General features: G+C 45.2%; 1 protein-coding gene across 3 annotated transcripts in view; it reads right to left on the reverse strand.

Moving 5' to 3' along the window:
• Positions 1-23,531: 23,531 nt before the first annotated feature.
• USP37 (ubiquitin specific peptidase 37) overlaps positions 23,532-26,587 on the reverse strand; it is a 724,569-nt gene continuing 721,513 nt past the window's right edge. For all 3 annotated transcript variants that reach the window (XM_069616844.1, XM_069616843.1, XM_069616845.1), the window contains one exon: positions 23,532-25,870. In XM_069616844.1, the coding sequence (XP_069472945.1) occupies positions 25,783-25,870 (88 nt within the window). In that variant the 3' untranslated portion in view covers positions 23,532-25,782. The remainder of the gene's footprint in view (positions 25,871-26,587) is intronic.

The raw sequence follows: 26,587 nt of genomic DNA on the forward strand, positions 1-26,587 counted from the left end.
TTGCGTTATTCTGCATCCTCTGCAGCAGAACGCTCATCGTGTCTTCTGCATCTGATCCTGGGCCTAAGGGAAAAGGCTTACCATCCTGAATCCAGTCTTCAGCAACATCTATAACGACAAGAAAGAACAGGTTAGCATTACGGTCTTCAGTGACAGCTCTTCAATTACCTGGTCCATCGGCTGTCACCAACGCCTCGCGCTGCATTCCAGCATCTGAAAGACAAAGGCTTACCTACTCTTTGTGCGCTCCGGAGGTCTTCACAGTGCATTCCGGCATCTGAAAGACAAAAGCTTACCAACTCTTCGCACGCTCCGGAGGCCTTCGGCGCTGCATCCTGCATCTGAAAGATCAAACAAGGTGCGTTTAAAGACATTGGGGAACTTTAATACTCACGTGCCATTGCTCCTTTCCACATCTAACCCAGTGGGTATTCCGGCACCCTGCAGCCGCTCCGAACTTGTACCTGCAAAATAAAAAGACAGTTAGAGCGCATCGTGAAGCAGGCAACAAGCGCTTAGTTACGTGCTTCCAGGCGCTTCTATTCATCACACGGGCTCCATTTTCAACTCACTTCAGCCCGTCATCCGCCATCGCCGGAACCCTGCAAAACAAGAGACATCATTACTAAAGACTTTAAAGACATTAGAATTACTCGAAACTTACCGTTCGTGCAGTAAACGACGGACAGCAGTCCTCTAAAGTCAAGAGGCCTGCTCCCCTTATCCAGTGAAGAAACTGGTTACAGCACCCTGCCCCGAGGCAGATTGAGAGCACGGCATTCACTTACCTAAGGTGAGAGCGTTAACCTTTGGGGTTCTACAGGAGAAGAGAAAGGGAAGAAGAGAGACACATTCAATAACCCAGTTCCTTAATCCCATATTTTCTATCTGCAGACATCTTACCCTTCGAGTCAGGCATACAGTGCACAGAGGTCCAGCCCAAAGAGCCAGCCGTGTGTTACACATCACCTTTGAAGATACGGTATACGCCCAGTCAAGACCGGCGCCTCTACGGGAATCAGGTGAGCGTTACAGCATCTGCTTCTACAAAAGAAATGGTTGGGAAAGGATCGGGATGTAATAAAATTGGTCCAGATGTAAAACAGTTCTTCAATTTTTTAAAGGCCTGATTCGCTTCATCTTTCCACTCAAATTTCATTCCCTTCTTCAATAATTTGGTGATGGGAGAAACAGTTTGAGAGAAATCTTTTATGAATCTCCTGTAAAAATTTGCAAAACCCAGAAAGCTTTGAATATCTTTTTACACAAGTTGGAATGGGCACCTGTTCTACTGCTTTAATTTTCTTCATGTCCATTTCCAAACCTTTGGGTGAAATAATGAAACCCAAAAATTCCACTTCTTGGGTATGGAATTGGCTCTTTTCTAACTTAGCAAATAATGTATTTTCCCTTAGTCACTGTAGAACTTTAACATGTTCTTCATGTTGCAGTAGATCCTTAGAAAAAATGAGAATGTCATCAATGTATACTACTACAAAAATGTCAATAAAATCTCTCAACACTTCATTTATAAAAAAATTGAAAAGCCGCCGGGGCGTTGCAGAGTCCGAATGGCATTACTTGATATTCGAAAAGACCAAATTCTATTCTAAATGCCGTTCTCCACTCATCACCTTGACGTACCCGCACCAAATGGTATGCACCACGAAGATCTAATTTGGTAAACACTGAAGCTCCTTGAATCTGGTCCAACATTACTGAGATTAAGGGCAGAGGATATCTATTTTTAACTGTAATTTTATTCAATGCCCTATAATCGATAAATGTCTGTAAAGTACCTTCCTTTTTTGGAACAAAAAAATAGTGGAGAAGCTGCTGGCGACAGAGTGCCTGATGAACCCCTTAGCCAGATTTTCTTGAATGCAATCTTTCAAATGTTGATTCTCTTTTTCAGTCAGGGCATAGATGCGACTGCAAGGAATGTGGGCTCCTTGTTCTAAATCAATTTTACAATCATATTCTCGATAAGGAGGTAATTCGTTAGCTTCCTTTTCACTAAACACATCATTAAAATCTTGATACCACTTTGGTAATTCTCCAATTACTGCCCCAATAGAATGTACTATGGTTCCCAATTCCACCAAGCCTTCCACTACTTCTGAACAACTACCAGAAACATCCTCCTGAACTTTTTCCTTACAGCAATTTGTAACACAAATGGAAGAATCCAATTTCACCACTCTTCTTCCCCAATCAATCTGAGGGTTATGATACGTCAACCAGGGCATTCCCAAGATTATTTTCAACTGTGGAGTATCTATTAACTCAAACACAATTTCCTCCCAGTGTCCTCCAATTTTCATCCCCAATGGAATTGTTTCATGTGTAATTAAACCTGAATTCAGTTGAGACCCATCCAACATTCTCTGGTATATTTTTTACAATGTAAGGCACATTCAGATCTTTAACCACATTCCAATCCATGAAGTTACCAGTGGCTCCAGAATCAATTACTACTGGACCACTTCCCTTTAATTCCTCTTTTATATACAAGGATACATTCAATGTAATATGTGGTACCACAACTTGGATTGTATTGGCCACTTGTTGATTTCTGGAACTGTTAGTAGACGAAGAGGTTTTTGGACACCAAGGGCAATTTCCAACAAAATGTCCTGATCTACCACAATATAAACATAAATTATTCTGCCTTTGCCTATCCTTCTCATCCTTAGTTAATGGACCTCTCACTTTATTTACTCTCTCTGCATTCCCAGTTCTCAATTCTTTATTTACCAATTTGTTGGGTGTCTTGACCCACGTGCAAGCTATCATGCTACAACAATTGGTGCTGTGGGCTTAGAAAATTCAAGATGGCGGAAAACCCACATGTGCGCCGAAATCCAGGAAAGCTGCGCAGTTTGTGCGCACACCAAAATGGTTGCCCACTTGCCACCCACCAGTGCGAGAATGATAGGCCGGGTTGCCATGAGGGAAATGGGTTGCCAAAGGAAAAACAGTAGCGCCGGTTAGCTTCAAAGCGCTTTAAAACCACCCTGTGTTTCTCTGAAGGCAGGCTCAAAATGCCTATTTTCAAACATTGCAGCTGTGAAAAATATTCACTGAACACCAGCAGACATTTGGCAGAATGGAGTTTTGTGTGCTTACAAAATCTGGAAAATGAAGCGCACAAAACAATGTATAACTAAACTGGCTAAGCTGTGCATGTCAGCAGCTTAAGACTAACTGAAACTGGATTTAAAACCACCAAAATTGAAAATGTTTAAATTAACTGAGTGACCTATGTTTGAGTGCCACATAGGTTGCAATTGTTAAATGTCATAGTTTTAAACTTAGAATCAGCATTCTAGCTGCATATGTAAAAATGTTTAGTTTATTTGAATGCAGAAACTGGGGAACGGAAGTGACATTTTGTCTAAGAGAAGAACTGGCTTAAGGAACTGAATTTTGCCTGGCAACTACCCCCATCAGGAGTGAAACTTGAGTCACAGCTGTGTTCCCAGGCCTATCTGCCTTTTGCTGGCCACACTAAGGATATGCCATCTCTCTGATAATTGAATTAAGGGGAGCCCCCACAGAATACAGGAGCTCTGAACAATGCCCTGTCCTGACTCAGGCAAATGTTTTATTGGCGGGGGTCATAAAAAGTGGTTTCTCCTGAAGCACAGGGGAGGGGCACTGCCTGTGAGAGCAAGCTGGCTTGGCAGAACTGGAAAAACCAGAAATTCAACCTTGTGCTGGGGGGAAACCACACCCCTTTGGGGTCAGAACATAAATCTAAAAAGATGGATCATTCATAGAGCGGACATGTGAAAATTTTATAAATGATACCATAATTCTTGTGATTTTTCTGCCCACGTTTTAAGACATGGTAGGACCCGGTGGTATGTTCAGGCGGGTTTTAGCGGAAAAGAGGATATTACTCTAAATGTATGCATGTTAAAAATCTGACACTTCATCTATTAATGACCATACTCCTTGCGCACATGTGTACAAATCTGGAGAAAAATCTGATGTTGCAAAACCACTAAAAAGGTGCAAATATTGCCATTTCTGAATGCAAGCCCCCAGGAAGAGCAAAGTTTGAACAGGGGGTACCTCCTGTGATCTGTGAGGGGTGCATGTAATTTTAAATCAATGTTTACCGGTGCAAATATGTCTTTGTTTATCAAATATAGATTGTGTGCAATTTGACAAGGGAGTGTCCTCTCTGTAAGCCATAAAATGACATCACTCTGACACAACTTAGCTCCCCCAATCAGGGGAGAAATGAAAGCTGGACCAATGACAAGTGAGAGGGGCAAGTTTAGTTATGACCAACACACACACCCACTTGCAGAACATATAAATGGACCACTGAAACTTAGGAGGGACATTCATTATCATCTGCAGCGGGAAGCTCTGCCGGAAAAATCCATACTTACCTCCATCAACCTTCAAAGAGCCAACACTTAGACTCCAAGATAAACAGAGACTTCATATCCCTCAATCTCCAGAATCCAGAAGCAGTGCTGTACCCAGAGAGAGAGAGAGGGCTGACCAGATCACTGTGAAGTGCCGAGACCGAGACCGGAGTCCAGTCCAAAACCTGACCAGATCCGTGACTAGGCATATTTCTAAATATATTGTGAGTACATAGTAGAACTGTGCGAAACCAATCTCTTAGTTAAAATAATATAATTCAATCTATTTTAATCTAAGTAGAACTGCCTCCTAACGGTCACCTGTCATTTCTAGTTGCAAACTGTCACTTGTCACTTTGAACTTTAAAGTTGCAAATCCGAAAAACGACCTTTACTAAATCGCTCATATCTCCGCGACCGTTTGCGATAGTGATAGTCCCTGTAGTTCCTCTGTAATCGCGCCCGGCGCATTTGCGAATTTTGCAGCGATTTGCAAATTTCTTCACGTGTAAAAATCTGCTGCTGCTTGCCTTCCATTTGCCAGAAATTCGTTTAACCTGCTAATCATTCCTGAATCATTGCAAGAGTGAGCCTGGACTAATATTAACTAGATACCACTCACCCTGAACCTCTACAGGGAATTAAAAGCAATTTAGCATATTTTTCACTCCATTGCCAGCACATATAGAAGCATTTTGGGCTGTGTTTTAAACTTCTGTTGTCTAAGCTTGCTGGGGTGAACTAAATTACAGTTGATTGCATTTCTGAGAACTGTGTGCCTTTCTTCCATTTCCTTGCATTGCATAAAAGGGGGGGGGGTGGTGGATTGCCAGAGAAAAGTGATTACATTGTTTTGTTGAAATCATATTGAGTATTTTCTCTACTGCATTTCATTCATTCAACCTTGCATTTCCTTGAACCCTATAAAGCATTCTCTTCCACATTCTTCTTCTGTCCCTATTTACCAGTGTGCTACCTTATCCATTTCATGTCAACTCCTTAGTGATTATAAAGAAGTGTGCTAGTGCCAGATTCTCCGTTGTTAATATTTATCATCTCAGATTAAGTGTGATATTCAATTATTGATTAATTATAAGGTGTGATATATATATCTATTGTTTAAATTATCAAATAAACCTTTTAAACTTGCAAAACAGAACTACTTCTTGGCTCAGTGGGGTCAGGAGGATTCCAAGAGAGGGGTGTTATATAGGGGTAGTCATCCAGAACGCATGAACTGGACATAAAGATATATCAATAAGGGTTTTCATTCAGTTTTCTGGACTAGGCATTGACTTAGCTGTAGTGCGGGTTTGAATCCTCTTACAAAGTCTAATCTTCTCTTATCAACTCTAGGGAAAACTCTGGGTTGCTCAACTCCTACTCTTCTACGCTCAGCCTTGCGCTCCCCTAATCTATAATCAATTTGTATGACTAGATTAATTAAATCTTCACATGAAATGGGTCTATTAACAATTGTAAATAAAGCATCTTTTAACTCTTCCCTCAAGCCTCTATAAAACAAAGATGATTGCTTCTCTTCTGGCCAATTGCGCTCTAATACTAAAGATCTAAACTGTGTGATGTAAGACACTAAATCTTTGGTTCCCTGTTTTAACTCTAATAATTCTCAATCAACTTCTTGAGAAAATTGTCATCTGTCAAACATTTTTTTAAATTCTAACTTGAAGGCTAACAAGTTCTTTAGTATAGGATTCTCTTGACCTACTAATAACACGACCCAAGTTGCCGCCTCACCAGTAAAGTAAGACAGCATAAAAGCTATTTTAGTAGCATCTGTATTAAAAGATTCAGGTCTACAAAAGAAATGAAGTTCTCACTGTGTAAGGAAAATTTGGCATTTCTTGGCATCGCCCCCAAAACGTTCTGGTGGTGCTAAAGGGACTGGACCTATAGGTATATTCAAACTTCCCCTACTTATCCCCTGAGAACTCCTTCCTTCACCCAAATCCTCTCTAATTAACACTGGTAATTCTCTACTAGGATTCTCTGAAACTCTTGACTCCAAAGAAATGTCCTCACCCCTCCGGGTAACCTTAGAGTTTAATTCTTCAAACTTAACTTGTAATTCTTGGTTCTCTTTTCGCACAGCCCTCATCTCCTCCTTTAACTCTGAAAACGTGTCCCTAATGGAACTTGCTAATGCTTCTGTAGGATCCATATCAGCTCAGGTGGAAAAATTATCGTGGGCCTTTCATCCTGTAAGGGTCCGGCTTGACTGAATTCCACAGAGCTGATGCTGGCCCCACAGACCCGCACCAGGAGTTCACCTCTCAACCCTTAAGTATAAGCTGAGCTGAGAACCCCAAGAAAGGGGAATTTGGAGAAAATAACAACGGAGACACTGCAGCACTGCAACCGTCTGTAGGCTCTGGTATTTGTAGTAAACAAATACACTTGGTTACTTATATATTAATATAAACTTTTTTAAATTATTTTAAAATAAACTCTAACTTCATTACCTCTTATACCTCTGTATAAGACTTAGTGGTTAATTATCTGTATGGAATATCTTGTAAACAATTATCATGCTTAGTACATATAGTCTCAAGCCATTCAAGTCTCTTTAGAATCCTAAAGTAATGACCCTTGCAAGCACCTTACAGAATTAGATATTCTTAGCTTTTTAAGTTCTTTTAACTCTATGAAGTTTGAGTTTTAAATGCTTTCGTGAAATGCATTCTCTTTGAAGAATTTAATTCCTTTTGCATAAAAATTACATTAAATAGAAACTCAAACTTTCTTGAATGCTGCTCGCCTCCTGCATGTGAACCTTTTCTTTTTACACATACGAACACATTGTTACTTTCTTGAATGCTGCTCTCCTCCTGCATGTGAACCTTTTCTTTTTACACATACGAACACATTGTTACTTTCTTGAATGCTGCTCTCCTCCTGCATGTGAACCTTTTCTTTTTACACATACGAACACATTGTTTCTTTGACACGCATTTACGATGAACACGAGAAATCACAAGACGTGAAAAATTGTCCTTGCGTTATAAAATTCACACGCGCATATTAACAAATACAAGCACGCGTGAAAACAAGTGTACGCGAGCTAAAAAACAACCCGCACCAAGTAAAATGGACTCACGCTCGATCGCTACCAAACACACGCGGTTATACGCAACATCACCCACATAAAAATTGTACACGCATTCAAAACAACTCGCGCTTAGTTAAAAAATGGACTTGCGCTCTATCGCAACCCAACACGCGTCTCACGTTAAAAATGTGCACGCGCTCAAAAACTACTTGCGCTATTCATTTGGACACACGCTCTATCGCTCAGAATACCCGCACGCTCCCATAACAACGTTACTGACATCAGGCAGACTCGCGCACGCGTTAAAACAGTCTTGAAACACTTTTCATGCAGTAAACAACTTTAAAACTTGAGCGCAGTCTTCACACGTGTTTCCTTATAGTAATAAAACTGTAAAACATCTTTTCACTCAGGGAAAGATGAAAGTTTACTGTGAAAACCTTTTAAAAAGAACGATCCCACCTGATGTCTTCTAGTTCACTCTGGCTCAGCAAACGATTTTCTTACTTCTTTGGTAAATCTTCTGAACTCTGACAGGCCTTACTTAAGGAGCTTAACTAATACACAAGCAGTCACTGAATTACTATGGATGAAAGGCAGTTTAGAATCTTGCTCACCTGCCAAGAATCCAACCCATTATCCTATCCACCAATCAGACAAACCAAACATACTATTGTTCCTTAAACTAATCAGATTAAGTTTCTTTCTCTCCATCTTGACTTGGGAAAACAATGTTAATTCTACGTACAAACTCTTCCCGATTACTACTCCAACCAGCCCTGACCGTAAGAAACTTGTTCTTCGAGTGGATTGTGTCCTCCAACATATTCCTCATCTTAGATAGGCTCCCAAAGCAGTATTTTGCATAGTTCCTCTGGAGGAGGGGGTCAGATTTTTTTCCCCACCATTGCCTTTAGATGGCCGAATAAAGCACTGCTTTTTCCAAAAGTCAGCTCCCTAGACTGGGAACTATAGAATTTTGAGAAGGTGTGAAGTGAAGACCAAGTTGCTGCTTCGCAAACGGACCTTATTGGGACACCTCTTTGAAGGGCTGTGGAAGAGGCGATGCCTCTGGTGCAATGAGCCCTTAACCCTTCTGGTGGGTCTTTTTGTGCTAGTCTGTAGCATTCTGAAATGCAAAGCACAATCCAGCGTGAAATTGTCTGTTTTGTTACTGATTGACCCAGTTCTCTTCCTGTGTAGCCTATAAACAACTGGTTGTCCACTCTAAGCCTAGAAAGTCTAGAGATGTAAAAGCTTAAAGCTCTTTTTGGGTCCAGTCTGTGTAATCTTTCTTCCTCCTTAGAAGGATGAGGTGGAGGATAGAATGAGGGTAAAAATTTCCTGACTTAAATGAAAATCAGATATTACCTTTGATAAAACTGACGGTTTAGGGGCATGGCCAACTGCAGGGCAATGCGGACGTGAGTCTCCTCGGCTCCCGCCAACGCTCTATACATACTGCATCTACAGCTTGTTTTACGATGGCCAGCAGTATAACAAAGAGACCTTATGAAAGCTGAGGCTCTCCGGCATACACACAGGAAGTTTGACGGCTCAAGATGCCGGCAGCCCTGAATCCTGGCATGTCGAAATTTGGGACGCGAGCGGTGCCTTCAGCACAAGATGGCCACCAACTGATCTTCGCGCCAACGACCTGGGCTGGGAGACCTGTCTGGAGGAGATCCGGAGCCGCGAGCCTGTCCGGCTGGGAGGTGCAGCCCAGCGACTGGAGCGGAGACCGCCCTCAGTGCCTTCTGTTTGGAACCGGATCAGAGCTGCCTGGGCTGCAGGGGGTGAGGAGGGCTAGGAATCGGCACAGCCACCGTGGCTCTCCTCCGCTGCACGGCTCACCACACCCACGACCCGTGGTACGCGGTGGCCTTTTAGGTGCATCAGAGTGGCAACCATGGGCAAAGAAACCCACCTTGCAAAACAGGATTGAGCAATACACCCCATCACAGCCCGCTGACCCCCAACCGCAGCCCTCTGGAGACTGACTCCACACATACTCTCTCCCTTAAAGACGACATGGCGGCCATAGCCGACTCTCGCTCATCTATGGAGCAGAAGATTGACCAAATAAGCCTGGATGTGTCCCTCCTCAGGCATGATTTACAGAAACTGTCCGCACGTACTGGAGAAGCAGAACATCACATCTCAAATACAGAAGAAGATTTACATAACACGCAACAACAGCTCCACAGGGTCTCGACTAAGCTCAAGTCTCTGGAGGCAAGGGTGGAAGCGGGCGAAGGAAGATCCAGGCGGAATAACGTTTGCATACTTGCCATCCCCGAAAAGGAGGAGGGACCATGCATGGAACTGTTTCTGGAACAATTACTAACGGACCTGTTCGACCTGCAATCCTTCTCAAAAACGTTCTCTATAGAAAGAGCACACCGTATGCCTACGGGACAACCGCTGCCTGGTGCTCCTCCACGCACGGTGATTGCAAGGTTCTTAAACTACCGAGATCGGGATGCACTGTTACAACTGGCACGCTCGAAGGGCACGATTACTTTCAAGGGGTCCAGGCTGGCATTCCCCCCCCTCCCCCCCACCCCCCCGACTACACGAGGGAGGTACAGCAGGCGAGGCAATCCTTTGGAAAGCTTAAAAAACAATTGCAAACGCTTGGTGTTAAGTATGGCTTGCTTTTCCCGGCACAGCTGAAAATTTATCACAAAGGGACAACAGTCCACTTTGATGACCCCGGGGAGGCATGGCGCTGGGCGGAGCAACAAATCGAAGGAGACTGGTCGACATCCCGAGGCCCTAAAGACAAACCCTGGACCACCACCCGAGCAGCGTTGAATACCAGACCAACCACCACCGCTGGACCGACCGAGAGATTGGGATGAGGACGCCCGCCCTGATCCCTGATGTGGATTCACCCTCCAGCCGGCAGGCGGTCACTTTATGGACGACACCGCGGGAGGCCCTCGGCGACCCACACACGGCATTTCACATATCCACAGGGCAGTAAGCGGGGGACCGATAGCCTCATGTCTGGGTGCCATCCCCCCTGCAAACTCGTTTTTTGTTGAACTACAGTTGGGACTGTTAGTGCTGGCACCGAACTGTTGAATGTCAGCAAGGTTAGGGCGACAGGTACTTCGAGTTGGGGTGGAGTATGGGGAGGGTGGGAACAGTTTTTAGTTACCCCAGGGCCACTTTGCTCCTGTAGGTTTCAGGGAGTGACGGGGTTCCTGGCCAGTTGGGACCGTAGCATGCTCGAACAGCATTTCAGTCACCAGTCACTTGATTCTACACTACACCGGCACACACCAGGATTCTACCCCCATATTTCACTTGCCAACCCTTCTTATGCTCTTGCTAGATGGCACCTGACCAATCTCAACTGCCGGTGACTACACGTCCCAAATCCCTTAAGGTCCTCACCTGGAACCTGAACAGGATGGGGTCAGCGACTAAGCGACGCTTAGTTAAACAACTGCTCAAGAGATACTCGCCCGATGTGGCCCTGCTTACCGAGACACACCTGGCAGGTTCACACTAACTTTTTCCTGCAGACCAACTATAGGGCAGCCTTACATAAGCGTGTCCCATTTGCCTCGCAAGAAGTGGAGAGGGACCCTAGGGGTCGTTAAGTGGTTTCTGGGTGGAGACTTTAATGATGTGATGTGTAACACCATGGACTGATCCAACCTTAGACACCGCAACCCGGATGCCACCACGGGACAGTCCAACTTTGCATCTGCCTTGGGTCTCTGATGTGTGGCGGGAATTGCACCGGGGAACCAGAGGGTTTTCATTCCACTTGGGCGCCCACGGCTCCCTTCCTAGGCTCGACTATTTGTTCCGCACACTGAGCTTTTTAGAGTAATCGGCAGATTTACTTCCCTGGGGAATCTGACCACTCGCCTCTGGTGGTGGAGACGCTGCTGCAGGGTACGACCCCCTCCCCCTCCCCCCACGACGTGGCGGCTGAACAACTATTATCTGGGTTGTCTGGAATTGGTGGATCGCATAACGGAAATCTCGCCGGAGCATTTCGAGATGAACAATACTGGTGAAAGCGATCCAGTGGTGGTATGGGAGGCCTATAATACTGTGCTGCGAGGTGAAATAATCTCCTGGACAGGAATAGGAAAAGGGAAAGGCTTCAGAAGATAGGCGAGGCGGAGAAGGAGGTGACCCACCGGGAGAATGACCATATCCTTGACCCAACCCCTCAGACCCACACTTTAAGACTAAATTTAGATCCCACATCGGTACTTGAAAAGGGTGAGGAGGAAACACATTAGTGAGACCTTTTAAGGATTTTATTATCAAAGGAATTTTGAAGTAGGAGCATTCTTCCGATGAGCGCTTGAAAATGGAAAGCGCTGCAAGGTAACCTTTTATTGTTCCAATATTCATACCTCTATGTGCTAAGGTCAGAAGGAATGATAGTACTTCCGGAAAATAACATAGAAAAGGATAGACATTCTTTTCCTTGCACCAGTTGCAAAACTTTTTCCAACGGTACAGAGACTTTGTTGCTGGCCTTCTTGCCGAAAGCAACACCTCCATATCATCATCTGGAAGGTTCCAATCCCTGCATCTCAGCCTTTCAGATGCCAAGCATGAAGGTTGAGTGTTCTGAACTCTGGGTGGAGAACCTGACCTTCCATTTGAGAGAGAAGGTTCTCTCTGAGGAAGACGTACTGGAGGACAGATGGACATAATCTAGAAGGTCCAGATACCACGTTCTCCTGGCCCAATCCGGAGCAATTAGGATCATGCGGTTCCCAAAGCGTCTGAGCCTCCTGATGACCTGAGGAATGACGGGAATCGGAGGGAACTCTTACAATAGTGGGAAATTCAAACCCACCACGAACGTGTCCCCCAGGGCTCCTCTCGGGGGAAATTCCCTTGAGCAATACCTTTTGCATTTTCGGTTGGTACTGGTTGCGAATAGGTCTACCTGAGGGGTTCGCCAAAGGGCGAAGATCTTCTGAATGTCTTCCTGAGCCAATTCCCATTCGTGGGATACCGTGCTCTGCCTGCTCAGAGCATCTGCCGTCATATTCTCTTCCCCGGCTAGATGAATTGCCGTTAGAGATTCCTTCCTGAATTGCCCAATACCAAAGCTGCATTGCCTCTCTGCACAGGGGTAGTGACCCCACACCACCTCTTGTTTAGGTAGTGCATGGCCACTGTGTTGTCCGTCATTATCAGAACATTCTTTCCCCTGACAGATGGCAGGAAGGCCTTCAGCGCTAGTCTGATTGCCCTCAGCTCCAAAAGGTTGATATGTAGTTTGGACTCCGATGGAGACCAACGACCGTTTATTGTCAAATCGTTGGCATGTACTCCCCACCACAGGAGTGAGGCATCCGTCACTACTGTGATCTCCGGCCATGGTTGCCAAAAAGGTTCTCCCTTTAGGATGTTCTCTGCACAGGTCAACCAAAGAAGATCCGTCATTTGACCCGAGAACTGGGACCACTGAGTCTTTAGGGCCCATTGAAGGGATCTCATCCTCAAGCGTGCCTCTGGCACCAAAAAGATGCAGGATGCCATGAGGCCGTACAACCTTAAAAAGTCGTAAGCCTGGAGATTTTGGGCATTTTGGAATTTGGAAACCATCTGAAGAATGTCTTGAGCCCTCATCTTGGCGAGCTCTTTCCCAAGGATGTGTCTAATACTGCTCCTATGTACTGAAGCTGTTGGGAAGGCGTCATTTGAGACTTCTTTAAATTGAGGGAGAAGCCCAGTTTGTGGAGGAAGTGGCAGGTGATTTTCAGATGATCCTGTGCTTGCTCGGCAGAGCGCGCTCTGATCAACCAATCGTCCAGGTAGGGGTAGACATGAATCCCCCTCTCCTGAGGTGCGCTGCCACCACTACCATTAACTTGGTGAAGACCCTCAGGGCAGAGGTCAACCCGAATGGCAGGACTCAAAACTGATAGTGTGAGTCGCCAACTACGAACCTCAGGTATTTTCTGTGTTTGAGATGAATCGGCACATGAAAATAAGCATCCTGGAGGTCCAACCAGTCCTGGAGTTGAAGGGCCTGAAAGATCTGAGAAAGGGTAACCCATCTTGAACTTGTCCTTCCTGAAGAACTTGTTCAAGTTTCTTAAGTCCAAGATGGGTCTCAGTCCTCCGTCCTTTTTGGGGATCAAAAAATACAGGGAGCACCAACCCTTGTTCCTCTCCGCTGCAGGTACTGGTTCTATAGCACCTTTCTCCAGCAGGGTTAGAAATTCCTGCTGTAGGAGCGGGTTTGAAAGTTTCAACGGGTGTCTCCCTGGTAGATTGCTTTGAAGTTGCTTTAGAAAAGGAAGGCAATAGCCTTGAGCTATTATTTCTAGACCCCAAACATCTGAAGTAATGGCTCGCCATTCTTGTAGATTCTGCGACAGCCTGCCTCCTACAGGTGTTTTGTGGTGCAAGTCCTCAAAGTGGTTTTGTGGCGGATGTTGCAGCTGCTGATGGCAAAGAGGCTGGAGCTGGCTTAGCACGTTTTCCTCGTCCACCACGAGTGGCCTTTCTTTGGCCCCTTGGACAGGCTATTCCTCTCGTCTTCCCGTGTGAGGTGTAATAATGATACGATCGTCTCCTCCATGATTGCCCAATAATAGCTCCTAAAGATTTTGCCGCTGCTTTGGAGGTCTGCAACCTCTCAAGGCTCTCGTCAGCCTTGTTGCCAAAAAGGTGAGACCTGTCAAAAGGCATGTTCAGGAGGCGGTTGTGTACGTCCGGTGCAAAACCCAACTTCCGTAACCACACAAACCTGCGCATTACCGTGCTAGTGCCCATGGACCTTCTTACACTATCCGCAGTGTCCAATCCAGATTGAAGGGCTTCCTGCATGGCCTCCTTTGCATCTCCAACGATGGCTAGGAAACCTTCCCTTTCTTCTCCTTCTGGTATGTGCTCCCCCGCCATTGCTATGCACTCCCACAGAGGGTAGGAAAATTTTGCCAAGGCACATGTGGAGTTGGCAGATTTTAATGCCATGCTCCCGGCTGAAAATACCTTCCGTGCCCAACCATCCACACGCTTATCGTCCCTGTCTGGAGAGATACACGGGTACGCAAGTTTGTTGGAAGCTGTGGCTGGCTGTATGACCAAACTCTCAGGAGTTGGATGTTTTGACAGATAGCCAGGGTGGCTACTGGCTGGGCAGTATTTTGATGCGAGGGATTTATTTACTGGGGGAATAGAATCCGGAGTATCCCAATTCTTGGCCACCCTGTTTTGTAAGGCTACATGAAAAGGTAGTACTGGGTCTTCAGTGGGACCGTGGGCCAATTTGTCTTATATCGTCCTGGACAAATTGGGCTGGTGGTCTAGCCCATCTCAAGTAATCTACCACCTTGGTCATTAACTGACGGTAAGATGGACTGGCATGCTCTCCTGGATCTGGTCTACCAAAGTCATTCTCAGGAGAGGTGTCAATGCCACTTGCATTGTGTAAAGACTCTACCAAATCCCTCATTCTGCTTTCCTCTGAGATCAAGCATTCTGGGACATTTGGGGTGCCATATTCCAATCCAAAAGGTACATTTTCCTCCTCAGATCTCTCCTGTTCCGCAAAAATTGAGGTCAAGGATTTGAAAAACTCCTTCCTAGGGAGAGGCTTGAAAACCTTCTCTGGGAGAGGAGGAGGAAGAGGTGTAGTACAAGGCTCTGAAGACATTACATGTTTTGTAACTTTCTCCTTCTCTTTTTCTGGCTGCCCTGGCTTGGTTGGAGCCTTTGGCGCCGAGTGCTTCGGCGTCGCCGTCGACAAAGGCGTCGATGACAGTGGTCGTCGACAGGGTCTGCTTCAAGGGCGTCGAGGCGGCCTTCGACGGTTTCCCCTTCGAGGTGTGATAGGTCTCGGACAGTGTCGGTGACCTCGAGCGGTCGTCTCGACTCAAGCGTTTATCGCTCGGTGTCCTGGAAGGTTCCCCATCCTTCCTTTTACGATCACACGGGCTCAAGGACGCGCGAGTGTCGGAGCGATGACGCTCCCGGCCGGCTTCCGAAGAAGGCGCGGACCGAGGCTTCGCCTTCTCAAACGCCTCCATCATTCTGACCCTGAATGCTTCCCACTCTTCAGTAGACAAATGTTTTGTGGGACATTTCATTTTCAGAGACTCGTCTGACGAGGTGGAGGGCGACCTATGGCGTAGTTTGACGAAGAGCGATGAGAATTGCTTCAGGATCTGGATCGATGCCTTTTGCGTCGAGGAGATTTTTCCCCATGGGGTCTCGACTCGACGCTAGAGGCTTTTCGATCCTTCCGACCTACCTGTAGCTTTCCTCTCATTTCTCGCAAGGCCTTCCTCGTCATCGCCTGACACTTCGAACAGGCCTCCATGTCATGGCCTTCCCCGAGACACCACAAACATTCCCGGTGCGGGTCCGTGATCGACATTTGTGAGCCGCACGACTTCCATTTCTTAAAACCCGATCTCTGGGTCGGCGTCGACGACGAGGACATAATTACTTCTCGTTATATTATATTTCTTGACAGATCTCGAGGCGCGCCGAATGTCTGAAACAACAGAACTGCAGAAAAACAGAACTGAGGCCAACGGGCGCCGCGCATGCTACTTATACACCTGATGACTTTGCCCTCGATGACTTTCCAAAGAGCAGCAAAGCTGGATGGAATACATCTAAGATGAGGAATACGTTGGAGGACACAATCCACTCGAAATTAGTTATACAAATTCTAATTGTATTGAAAAACTATAATTCACAACCCCTACACCACATAAACCTGTGATATATGATTTATCTTCAGATTCAAGTGCACACGAAAGTAATGCGAATGGTTTGACTGAAATCACTTTCAAATCTATGAATGCTGCTATTCATTAGCTAGACTATTCGAGACTTTAAACACCAAATCAGATAAGCACTCACAGCAGCTGGACCATATTGCTGCTTGGCAGCAAGAAACGTTTAAAGAAGTGAATACTAAGGATATCTACTCAACTGCTTCCCACACTAAAGGCTCAACTAGTACACAAACGGATGTGTTTTTAAAACAAATATCAGATTCCAAAGAATAAATGAAAGAAGGTAAGCGCGTTGGAGAAATATTTGTGAAGGTAGAACCTGGATTAAGAGAGAGAGTTAAGGCAGAGGGAGGAGGAGGAAGGGTGGTTAAGATTCTGGAAAGGGTGAGCCAGTTAAAAGCTCTGTTGAGCTTATACTGTGGAGACAGTCATTCTTTGGGAAGATATCCTCAGATGCTACCAAGGTTTACTCCACACGTGATGGGTCAACAGGCCATACACTTTGCAAACAGCAGTACCTCACATTAACAATAATGTATCTGTGTTTTGGGAAGGCAAGTTGCATTGTGATGTGTATCGGTGCGTTATAAATGCCATATCATAAGTGTTTCAAGGCACGACGAGGCAAGGGGGAGGGGGGGGAGACAAAGGGAGGACAGACAACGATCCTACTAGGTCAGGTGTCATTCAGATCGCGCAAATGCATGGGAAGGGGGGGGGGGGATGAAAAGTGAGCGGGGGAAGGGAGATTGGAAGTGCTGTACATGGGAAAGTGGAATAAATAAACAAATAAAACAGCCAGCTAGTGGCACGTGCAAGGAAGTGCAGACATAAGTGCTGGTAGGGGGACTGTAGGGATACAGAAAACGGTCCCCAGGTGCAGGGGTTGCCAGGCAGGCAGTGCAGGTGGGCAATTGACAGGGCCTGGGCCAAATAACAGAAAAGGTGGCCAGGTAACCAGTGCAATTTCAGTCAGGAATTTAGCAGGGGAGGAGAGAAAGCAGAAGCAAAGAGGAAGGTTTTGAGGTGCTTCCGGAACCGGAGATGGTTCTCCACAAGTTTCAGGGAGGCAGGAAGGCTGTTCCAGAGAGAGGCCCCTGCCAAAGAGAGTGATCTGCCACCAACTCGTTGCTTGGAGAAGCGGCTGACACTTGAGGGAGTTGGAGGCAGATGAGCGAAGTGCCCGAGAAGGAAGGTATTTAGGAAGAGAGAGTTGAAGGTAATGCAGCCCCATAAGGCCTTGTGGATAATGCAGAGGGTTTTGAACTTAATCCTTGCAGCCACTGGGAGCCAGTGCAGAGATTTCAGTCCTGGAGAGATACGATCCCTGGGCTTGAGGCCAAGGACCAGCCTCGCAGTCCTGTTTTGGATAAGTTGCAGAGGGCGGAGAGTAGAGGCAGGCAGATTTAGATAGAGGCTGTTGCAATAGTCCAGATTGGAAAGAACCAGGGCTCTGGAGACGGTGAGCTTCTGGGGGAAGAAGAGGAAGACTACCTCTAAGGAGGTGAAGCTGGTAGTGTGACTTAGAGATGTGAGGAGAGAAGGAGAGTGTGGAGTCGAAGATGACCCCGAGGTTTTTAGCCTTGCAGGTGGGAGCAGGAAGAGGGCCAAGAAAGGCTGGGCAGAGAGTTGAAGGGAAGGAGGGAGAGGGTGCCGATGAGTAGAATCTCGGTCTTACTGGCATTAAGGCAGAGGTCATTGGCGGCACACCACTCCTGGATAGCAGAAAGACAGTCAGAGATGAGGGAAGGAGAGGAGGCGGCCGAGGGAAGCCTGAAATGAGCTGGGTATCATCCACATAGCACTGAAAATTGGGACAGAGCAGCAATGCGGTGGGCAAGGAGTGCCAGGTATTGGTTGAACAGCCAAGGAGAAAGGTTAGAACCCTGGGGGACGCCACAGGTAGAGAAAAAGATATCGGAGAGGAAGGACCCAAGTTGGACCTGGGAGGGTCGGTTGGAGAGGAAAGAAGTAAGCCACGCCAGAGCCTGTCCAGTGATACCCAGGTTATCACGGAGAAGGTTGAGGAGGGTGGCGTGGTTAACAGTGTCAAAGGCAGAAGAGAGATCAAGCAAGATAAGGACACGGGGTGTTGGAGTCAAAGTTGGAGAGGTGGTCTTCACGGATGTTCAGGAGAGCAGTTTCCATGCTTCTGGCAGCCCTGAAGCCAGACTGATGGTCATGAAGACAACCAACAGATTCGGTGTGGAGATTAAGATGGGAGATGGCCAGTTTCTACAGGAGCTTGCCCAGGAAGTGAGTGATGGAGATAAGGCGATAGTTAGCCAGGTCGGAGGGGTCGGCAGAGGTTTTCTTAAGAGGGTGCACAAGGGAGTGCTTCAGGGGGGATGGGAAGACTCCAGTGGCGAAGGATTGCAGAAAACAGCCAGGGCGGGAGCTAGGGAGTCGATGTGGTCCTTGATAGTTGGAGGAACAGGGGTGAACCTGTTTTGACGAGACTTTAGATCGGACTTGTCGAGAAACCTCGTCTGCAGAGAAAAGTGGAAAGGAAGAGAGGGAGGGGGGTGGGTGGGGGGTGGCAGCAGAAGGGCCAGAGGAAGAGCAGGGGATGGAGGGAGTCGATAGGAGTGAGGACAGGATGTCCTGAGTTTTGGAAATGAAGTGAGAAGCCAGTGCCGTGCAGAGGGCCTGGGAAGGGACAGGAGAGGTAGAGACTGCAGCAGGATTGGCCAGTTCCTTGCAGATTTTAAAGAGTTCAGTTGAGTTGTTAGATGCCGCAGAGATCCGGGCTTGGATATGGGCTCTCTTCTTGGTGAGAGAGCAGAGCCGGTATTGCTGTTGCAGCAGGCTGCAGGCTAGTTTGTCAGAGGATGAACATGAAGCACGCCATTTCCTCTCGGCCACCCTGCACTTGTGTTTTAGGGTGACAAGATCGGAATCATACCAGGAGTTACACTTTGCTTTGGGCTTCAGGCGGATTCTGATAACAGGGGCAAGGATATCAAGAGTATCAGCTATAGCAGAGTGGAGCATGGAGAAGTCGGTGCAAGGGTGGGAGTCAGCCAAAGGGGGACGAGGGGGTGAGAAGGTGGCGGCGAAAGCCTCAACCTTCACGCGCTTCATGGGTCGGATGACCGCGAAGGTGGGAGGATAGGAGAAAGTGATCGCTCCTGGAGAGAGCAGTGGAGAGGGGGACAGAGAGGGGAAGGTCGGAGGAGATCAGAGCATCGAGAGTGTGCCCTGCAGAATGAGTCGGGCATGAGGCGAGAATGGTTACTGAAAGTCGCAGAGGTCACAAAAGTGTCCAGAGGGGGGAAAGGAGGCATCCAAGTGGATGTTGAAGTCTCCAAGAAGGGGGAGTGGAGTGGTTAAGGCTAAGAGAGGAGGAGAGGTCCGCCCACTCAGAGGAAGGAGGAAATCTGACCAGGTATTGTGGTGGTCCTGGTGTGATCGATTATGGGACGACAGGTAATTTCATGATTCAAAATCTGCGGCTACTTTAGGGGTCCGCATTAACAAAGAAAATGCCATAGCAGGTGAGTGCAGTGGACGGTACTCAGTTGTAATCAGGACTAATTACTCATGAGACAAAATTGATTGGGTTGGAAATAGCAGACACACATGAGGAGTTGGTGTTTGAACTAAATGATGCTCCCCAGAGACAGCTAATTTTGGGAATGCCTTAATTAACTTTAAATAACTCTAGGATTGATTGGGGACGGAGAACAGTGGAATGCCATTGAGTTTTGTCAAAAAATCCAAATTTCAAGAACGAGAACTAGGCATTTCAGTGGTAAAGGAGACCAAGGTAGGAGCTTGTCTGGCGGGAGATGCACAGGTTAGACATTCAATAGGGGCTGTAACACTAATATTAACAGACTGGTATTAACTCACTAGCAGGAGACTAGTGAGTTACCACTGCACCATCCGTTTGATTGTATAATCAAATTAAAAGGCAGGGGCTCCCATTCCATGAAGTAGAACATAAGCATTGACTGAGAAACAAAATTAACATCAAGAAGTATTTAGAGGAGAACCTGGCTAAGGGTTCTATTAGACATTCAGTCACTAGCAGCTACCCCTTTATTTTTTGTTCCAAAGAAAGATTTCAAAGACCTGCATCTATTAGAGCTTTAAATAAGGTAACTATGAAGAATCGCTACCTGCTGCCATTAAGATCCGTTAAGCTGGACAGGATTCAAAAGGCCAATATCTTCACTAAGTTAGATGTTCGAGGAGCATATCATCTCGTAAGAATTTGTGAGAGGGGGACAAGTGGAAAACAGTCTTCAGAAGAAAGTTTGGTTTATTTGAATACCAAGTTATGCCTTTTGGCCTTTGCAATGCAACATTACCGTTTCCGTTTTTTTTTTTTACAAATAAAGTGCAGAAAGAATTCTTGGTCATTTCTGTGGTAATCAATGCCATTTTGATTTTTTCTAGATTTAGTCCAGCATGAGGATCATGTTCCCACAATTTTGCGGAAGAGAAACAGCTGTTTGGTGGTATGAAACTGACTTCAAGTTTTGCAGAGTACAATTTGAGATTTGTAATTTCTCCAAAGTGTCTGGAAATGGATCCTTCCAAAAAGCAAGCTCTCAAGGAATGGCCAAACCCTGCCTGTGTGAAGGATATCCTAAGTTCTTTTGACAATTTGCGGTTTTCTTTTATAACCAGTGTTTTATACAAGTTTTTTCCCACGGTAGTAACGGATTACCAGACTTCAGCAGAAAGGAGTACAGTTCAGTTGGTCCGCTGAGGCAGAAGAGGCTTTTCGATTTCTGAATACATTTACTACTGGTCCAAACTTATTACTTCTAGATGTCGATCAAATCATCTTTGTAGAAGCAGATGCTGTGGATGTGGCTATAGGAGCAGTATTATTACAATATCCTTTAACTGGCCAACTGCATCCAGTAGCTTTTCTAAAAAAAAAGTTCAATGCAGCTGAAAGGAACTATACCATTTCAGATTGGGAGCAGTTAGCGATCAAGGTGGCATTTGTTGAATGGGGGCACCATTTACTTGGAGCTAAGCAAAAGGTTACTGTATTGATGGATCACAGGAATTTAACCTGTGTATTCTGCGAAGACCTTAACGCCCAGACAGCTACAATGGTCTGTTTTATGTGGAGTATGATTTTATAACTTTTAAACCTGGACGTCTAAATGGAAAAGCAGATGCTTTATCCAGGTGTCTTCCTGTCAGTAAGAAACCAGAGCAGATTGCTCTGGTAACTACTTGAGGTTAATAACTTTTTGGTGGGAGAAGGAGAATACCACGCTGAAAAAAAATTCATTTTTGGGAAGAAGTTGGGCAACAAAAGACTCTTTAACAAATGCAGGAGTGGGTGAGAAAGGACCCTTCTAGGGAAATCTGGGAGGGTCTACCATATTTTGGTACAAGACCTTTTTGCCCAATACTGACCTGAGAAAAGAGGTTGTTGAACCAATGTTACGATTCCCCCTTCACAGAGCATCCTGGGTACAGGAAGACCTTGGGAACGCTTACGGCATTCGTTTTGGTGGGATGAAATGAAAATTGAATTTATACATGAATACCTGTGAAATCTGAGCACGAAACTAGTCTGTAGAGTGTCTGGAGAACGTTCCTTCCGATAGTCTGTATCTGAGTGCGGCTGGTGGGAGATGTGCGTTGTGGGGTGGGGGAGGAGGTTGTCCAGAGGAATCAAATCTTTTTTCATATGAAAAGTACCAGTGTGTGCTGGAGAAGGCAAAAGTGGAGCTGGGAGCCGTTGCTGAATTTCTGAAACAAGCATATGCAGTGTGGACAAAATATCCATATACACAACCCATGAGCCTGAGGGGACAGGAGTGAGGCGAAGACGAAGCGTGTCAATTGGGACAAGCATCTGAGAAATGTAAGCTCCTGCTTGGCCTTCCTTATACATGGTTTAGGTAGAGATGGGCCTTGCTCGAGTGGCATATCTGCAAGAGGAGGCATGTTCTCCTCAGATTATTTCCTCCAGTACATCCATGTGAGAATCAGCACCCTACTGTAGCAGTTGGTCACAAGGGGCCATGATCTGACCTGGGACTGTGGGCGGTGCATATAGAGCCAGTGTTAACAGTTGCTGAGCACACCTTCTGGGGAGGAAATCCAGTGCCGACAGGCCCCGCCCTCCCCACAATCCACTGCAAATCCCTTCGGAAAGGATGAAATCAAAGGCCTGTGAACAGGCTTCGTTGTCAAGGACGTGCTTGTTGACATAGTGGGTTTAGATGATAACTAAGCAGTAGTCAAGACGAATATGGTCGCTAAGAAGTGGCCTATGAAACAGATTTAGTCATGTCATCGTGATCCGCGAAGAGGCCTTACTTGGGCAGTCGACGGGGTTGTTGACAAGGATGGTGACTTGGGCTGTCCATGGGCTATCGACTAGGATGGCGTAGACTGAAGGGCTGAAGTTGTAAACTAGCAGCGCATTTCCAAAGAGTGCTTTGATGTTAATGAGGGTGTTATCACCGTAGTCACTGAGGTGACCGTATGCGTGGACAGAGAAAACAAAATAGTCGAAAGAGCAGCCCAAGCGTGTGATCCATGTCCCTTTTTTGCCTTTTTACCACAGGTCTTCATGGGACCTCGATGGAGTGCGCCTGACAGAAGCATACCTACGAACAGAGGCCTAGTCGGAGGCCCCAGCAAGGTCATCCAACCAAGCAACTAAGCTCCTGTTGTGATCCTTGTGGGTTTTGGACAATAACTGATAGATGGTAGAGTTGGTCAAGTCGTGGTCCGGATACAGAGGCATTGTTTGTGGAGATCCTCCGTGTACACGTTCTTAAGGTAACAAGTCGAGCAGGCCTTGAACTAGCTGCTCTTCCTCATTTCTGCCATGTCTCCATGGACTCCTGAAGGCCAAAAACAGACAAAAGCAGTACAGCACACCCTGAGGCGACAGAATGGGTCGAGCATTCACACCAGCTGGCGAGAAGCAACCATACCAAACTAGATGGTATTAAAAAAATAAATTAAAAAAATAGATAAAATAACATTGAATATCTGAAGAGATTTCTTGATGACTCCCAACAGTTAACGTGCACTAAAATATCTGAAGATGGCAACCAGGGGCAGAGGTAAGGGGTCCCGTCTAATTTGCTGTGGGCAGTATGACCCAAAATGACCAAGAGACAAGCTGTTTAAACATTTAAAGGGTCTATTTGTGCTGTTGTCACTTTCCTCTACAAGCACTTTGATTATTTTAACCACTGTTGTATCATTATATCACCCAGTAATTGAAATGCCCAGATTACTGCCCTTTAACCCACATGCACCTTCCACTACCAACACTATCCCAGGTGGTTTAAATACGTACAGTATCAGAAACCAAAAAACTACATATAGTAGGCTTGCATACTTTTATACATTTTTATCACAAAGTTGTCAATTACAATAATGTAGGAATTCAAAAACAATATTAAAGCACCAATAATTGGATTAGTTAATGAAAACAAAACCAACAAATGCCATATAAGTTGGAAATGCAACTATGGAGCACACTTAAGCTTTCACTCCATTTCATCTTGTAAAATGCAAAGTTCAGCTTTTCATTCTCAAAACAGGATATTCTGCCAGAAATTACCTACATAGTGAAATAAAACATTACCTTGAACTATAAATGCATCATTGTTCTGAAACCAGAGCATAAGAAAATTGATAACCAACATAAACAAATAGAGCAGAATACACAACACAAATATCAAATGACAACCAACTTTTCACATTACAAATAAGGGACCCGGATACTCCATTTGGAATCTTGCATTAGCACACAGAAAGTGATCAAAGGCGACTGGCTGAAAAGACTGAATGCTGAAGACTAGCTCCGTTATTTCTCAAGTAAAACATGTGCAATTTTAGGATACTTCAAAAATATATTTCTTCTGAATTTTACATTCTAAAAGCGTTCCGCGATATGGTTTCAGATGGCCCCACCAGCAACATGAGCCAGTTTGTGGCCATTTTTGACAGCCTTTTCTTTATAGATAATATAACTAAAATAGACTTTGTACCCAATTTATAAGAAACTACAAACAATGCAGCAATAGCCATTTCAATTGTACAAAAACATCACTGAGGGGGTGTGGAAAGAGTTTGCGGTTGTACTCCGAGAAAACGCTGCAATAGCCCAAATATCTTCAGAAAGCAGGCGAATAATTTGATGCAGGGCAATTCAGGAAGCCATACCCAAAATAATGGGGCATGAACAGCTTACAATTCCAGGGCGGATTCATGTTGATGTTCGCTGAATTTGTGCAAACAACTGTTCCATCAAACAGAACCTACAATATTTGGTAAAGGTGCTCACACAAAATGCTTAAAAACAAACTTAATAAATAAAAACTCAAGTTTCGGGAGAAAAAGAAAAGCTGAGTCCAGAATCGTTGCTTCATCAGATGTCGAAGCATCACATGGAGAAGTCAAACACTGGGCACATTAGTAATGCAACACACCAAATACTTTATAGAGGACAAAGGTTCAAAAGCCAGACTGTTAAACTAACCTAGAACCTCACTTATCCCCACATATCAAGTGGGGATGCTAAAAGCTTTAACTCAAAATCATGTGAAAACATTCTCAGAGCAACCGCGTTAGTGCTCAATCAGTTACAATACAGCTAGGGGTGCTACAAAGAAAGGAACTAGATGCTAGAGCATCGCAGGCCACATGATAAAGCTCTACATTTCACCATGGCCATAGTCGATTTGGTTCTGCAGTGGGATCAGTGCTGTAGAGATTTTGGCTCAACTAGACTTCCAGCCAGTTGACCATTATCCTTTGAGAAACCCGCCATGAATGCATGTACTGTAACAGAGTTAAAACATGGAGCTTGAAAGTAATTGACTTTGTAAACATACAAAGAGTTTTAAACAGAAAGGAGACCGTTCAAAAGTAACAAATCTCCTCCAAACCGTTCAGCAATATTTTGGATGACAAAAAGTAGGAAAATACAGTGCAAAAGAAGTTTCAAAATGAAACAAAATATCACTATCAATATATACATATTTGTAAAGGACAAAAATAGTAAGTAGCATCTTAAAATAAATGCGAAAAGGTGCAACAGGTTCCACAGCACCAAAACTATGCTTCTTAAAAGCTGTGCACAAAGTCACAGTGAAGTCTATTTGTGCCTTCTGTATTGCAGGCTCCTTTGTAGCAGTGCAAGTTACCAATGTTTCTTTGTGAAACTGGATAGTGTGCCTGATAAAGCTGGGTGTCAAAATAGTTTATTGCTTAAAAACAACTCCCATGTGGTGCGGAAAAGGAAGTGTGTCAAGTTATGCGACATCTCGCTCTTCAGGGTAGACCGGCATCTCATCACTGTACAGTTTCTAGCACCAGACTTCGGGCAGAGGTTTGGCTGTCCTTGAGCTTGGTGCATCACGCCACTCATTAAGGCTGGATGCGGATGAATGGGAAACACTGAAGGCAAAGGGTCCTGTTGCCGTCCTACCACATTCCACTGTGATCAATTAACTATAGTCTTGACGAATTTCCCTCCACCTAGCAGGTCTGACTTTCCACATTTTGATGTCTCCAGTTAGTTGCTCTGGCTTTTATATTGTAGCTTTCTGCGGAAGGTGACAAGTCTTTTTCACAGTGGTGGTCGGATGGGTCGACCAAGTTCTACACCAAGTGGTTCAGAGTTCTTTTCACTGTCCAACAACTCTTCAAAAACTTCTCTGGAATGACAAATGACAAATTGCAATTTTAGATTAAGGTTTTCGATTAATTGCTATCCGGCAGTTTAACATTTTTAAAAAAAAATGAAGTAATGTAAAAATACAAAAACAGCACAATAAAAAACTACAGAGACTATACGGAAAATTATACATCTAATGCACCTCATTGTGTTCGTAAACTGCTCATGAGAAATACATATTCTGACACGTGCTTGACTAATGAGCCTTGTACTGAAAAATCCCAAAAGAAAAAGTTATTTGCATGAAGATCTTAGAAGTATGGCAAGATAGTTCAATGAGTAACTGTATGGGAGAGACAAAAGGTACGACTGAAATGTGTGCATCAGCAGAACTACCTCCACCCACCACCACTCCCCATACTCTCCAGATGTCAACATTAAAGTGGGCTGTGGGTCATAGGCTGTCATTTCACTACTCGTGCCCCACCAGACGGGGTATTAGGTAGGGCAGTTGGGTAGAAATGGGATTAAATGTGTCGCACAACGTTTACTGGCAAGGTGATGCCTCAAGGTGACAATCCACTCACTTAATACAAACGGTACCTTGACGCAATTAAGAGTGCATAAACGCTTGCTGCCTACATCAATAGGTACATCAGTAAATTGGCAAAACTGATGCTGTGAAAAGAGGCTTTACCATAACTTGTGGCAAAAAACTTTCAACAAGAAAACAGAGCACCCCTCTTCAGCCAGTATA

This window comes from Ambystoma mexicanum, chromosome 9 (assembly GCF_040938575.1).
Source record: "Ambystoma mexicanum isolate Mex_15411 chromosome 9, UKY_AmexF1_1, whole genome shotgun sequence".
NCBI lineage: Eukaryota > Metazoa > Chordata > Amphibia > Caudata > Ambystomatidae > Ambystoma > Ambystoma mexicanum.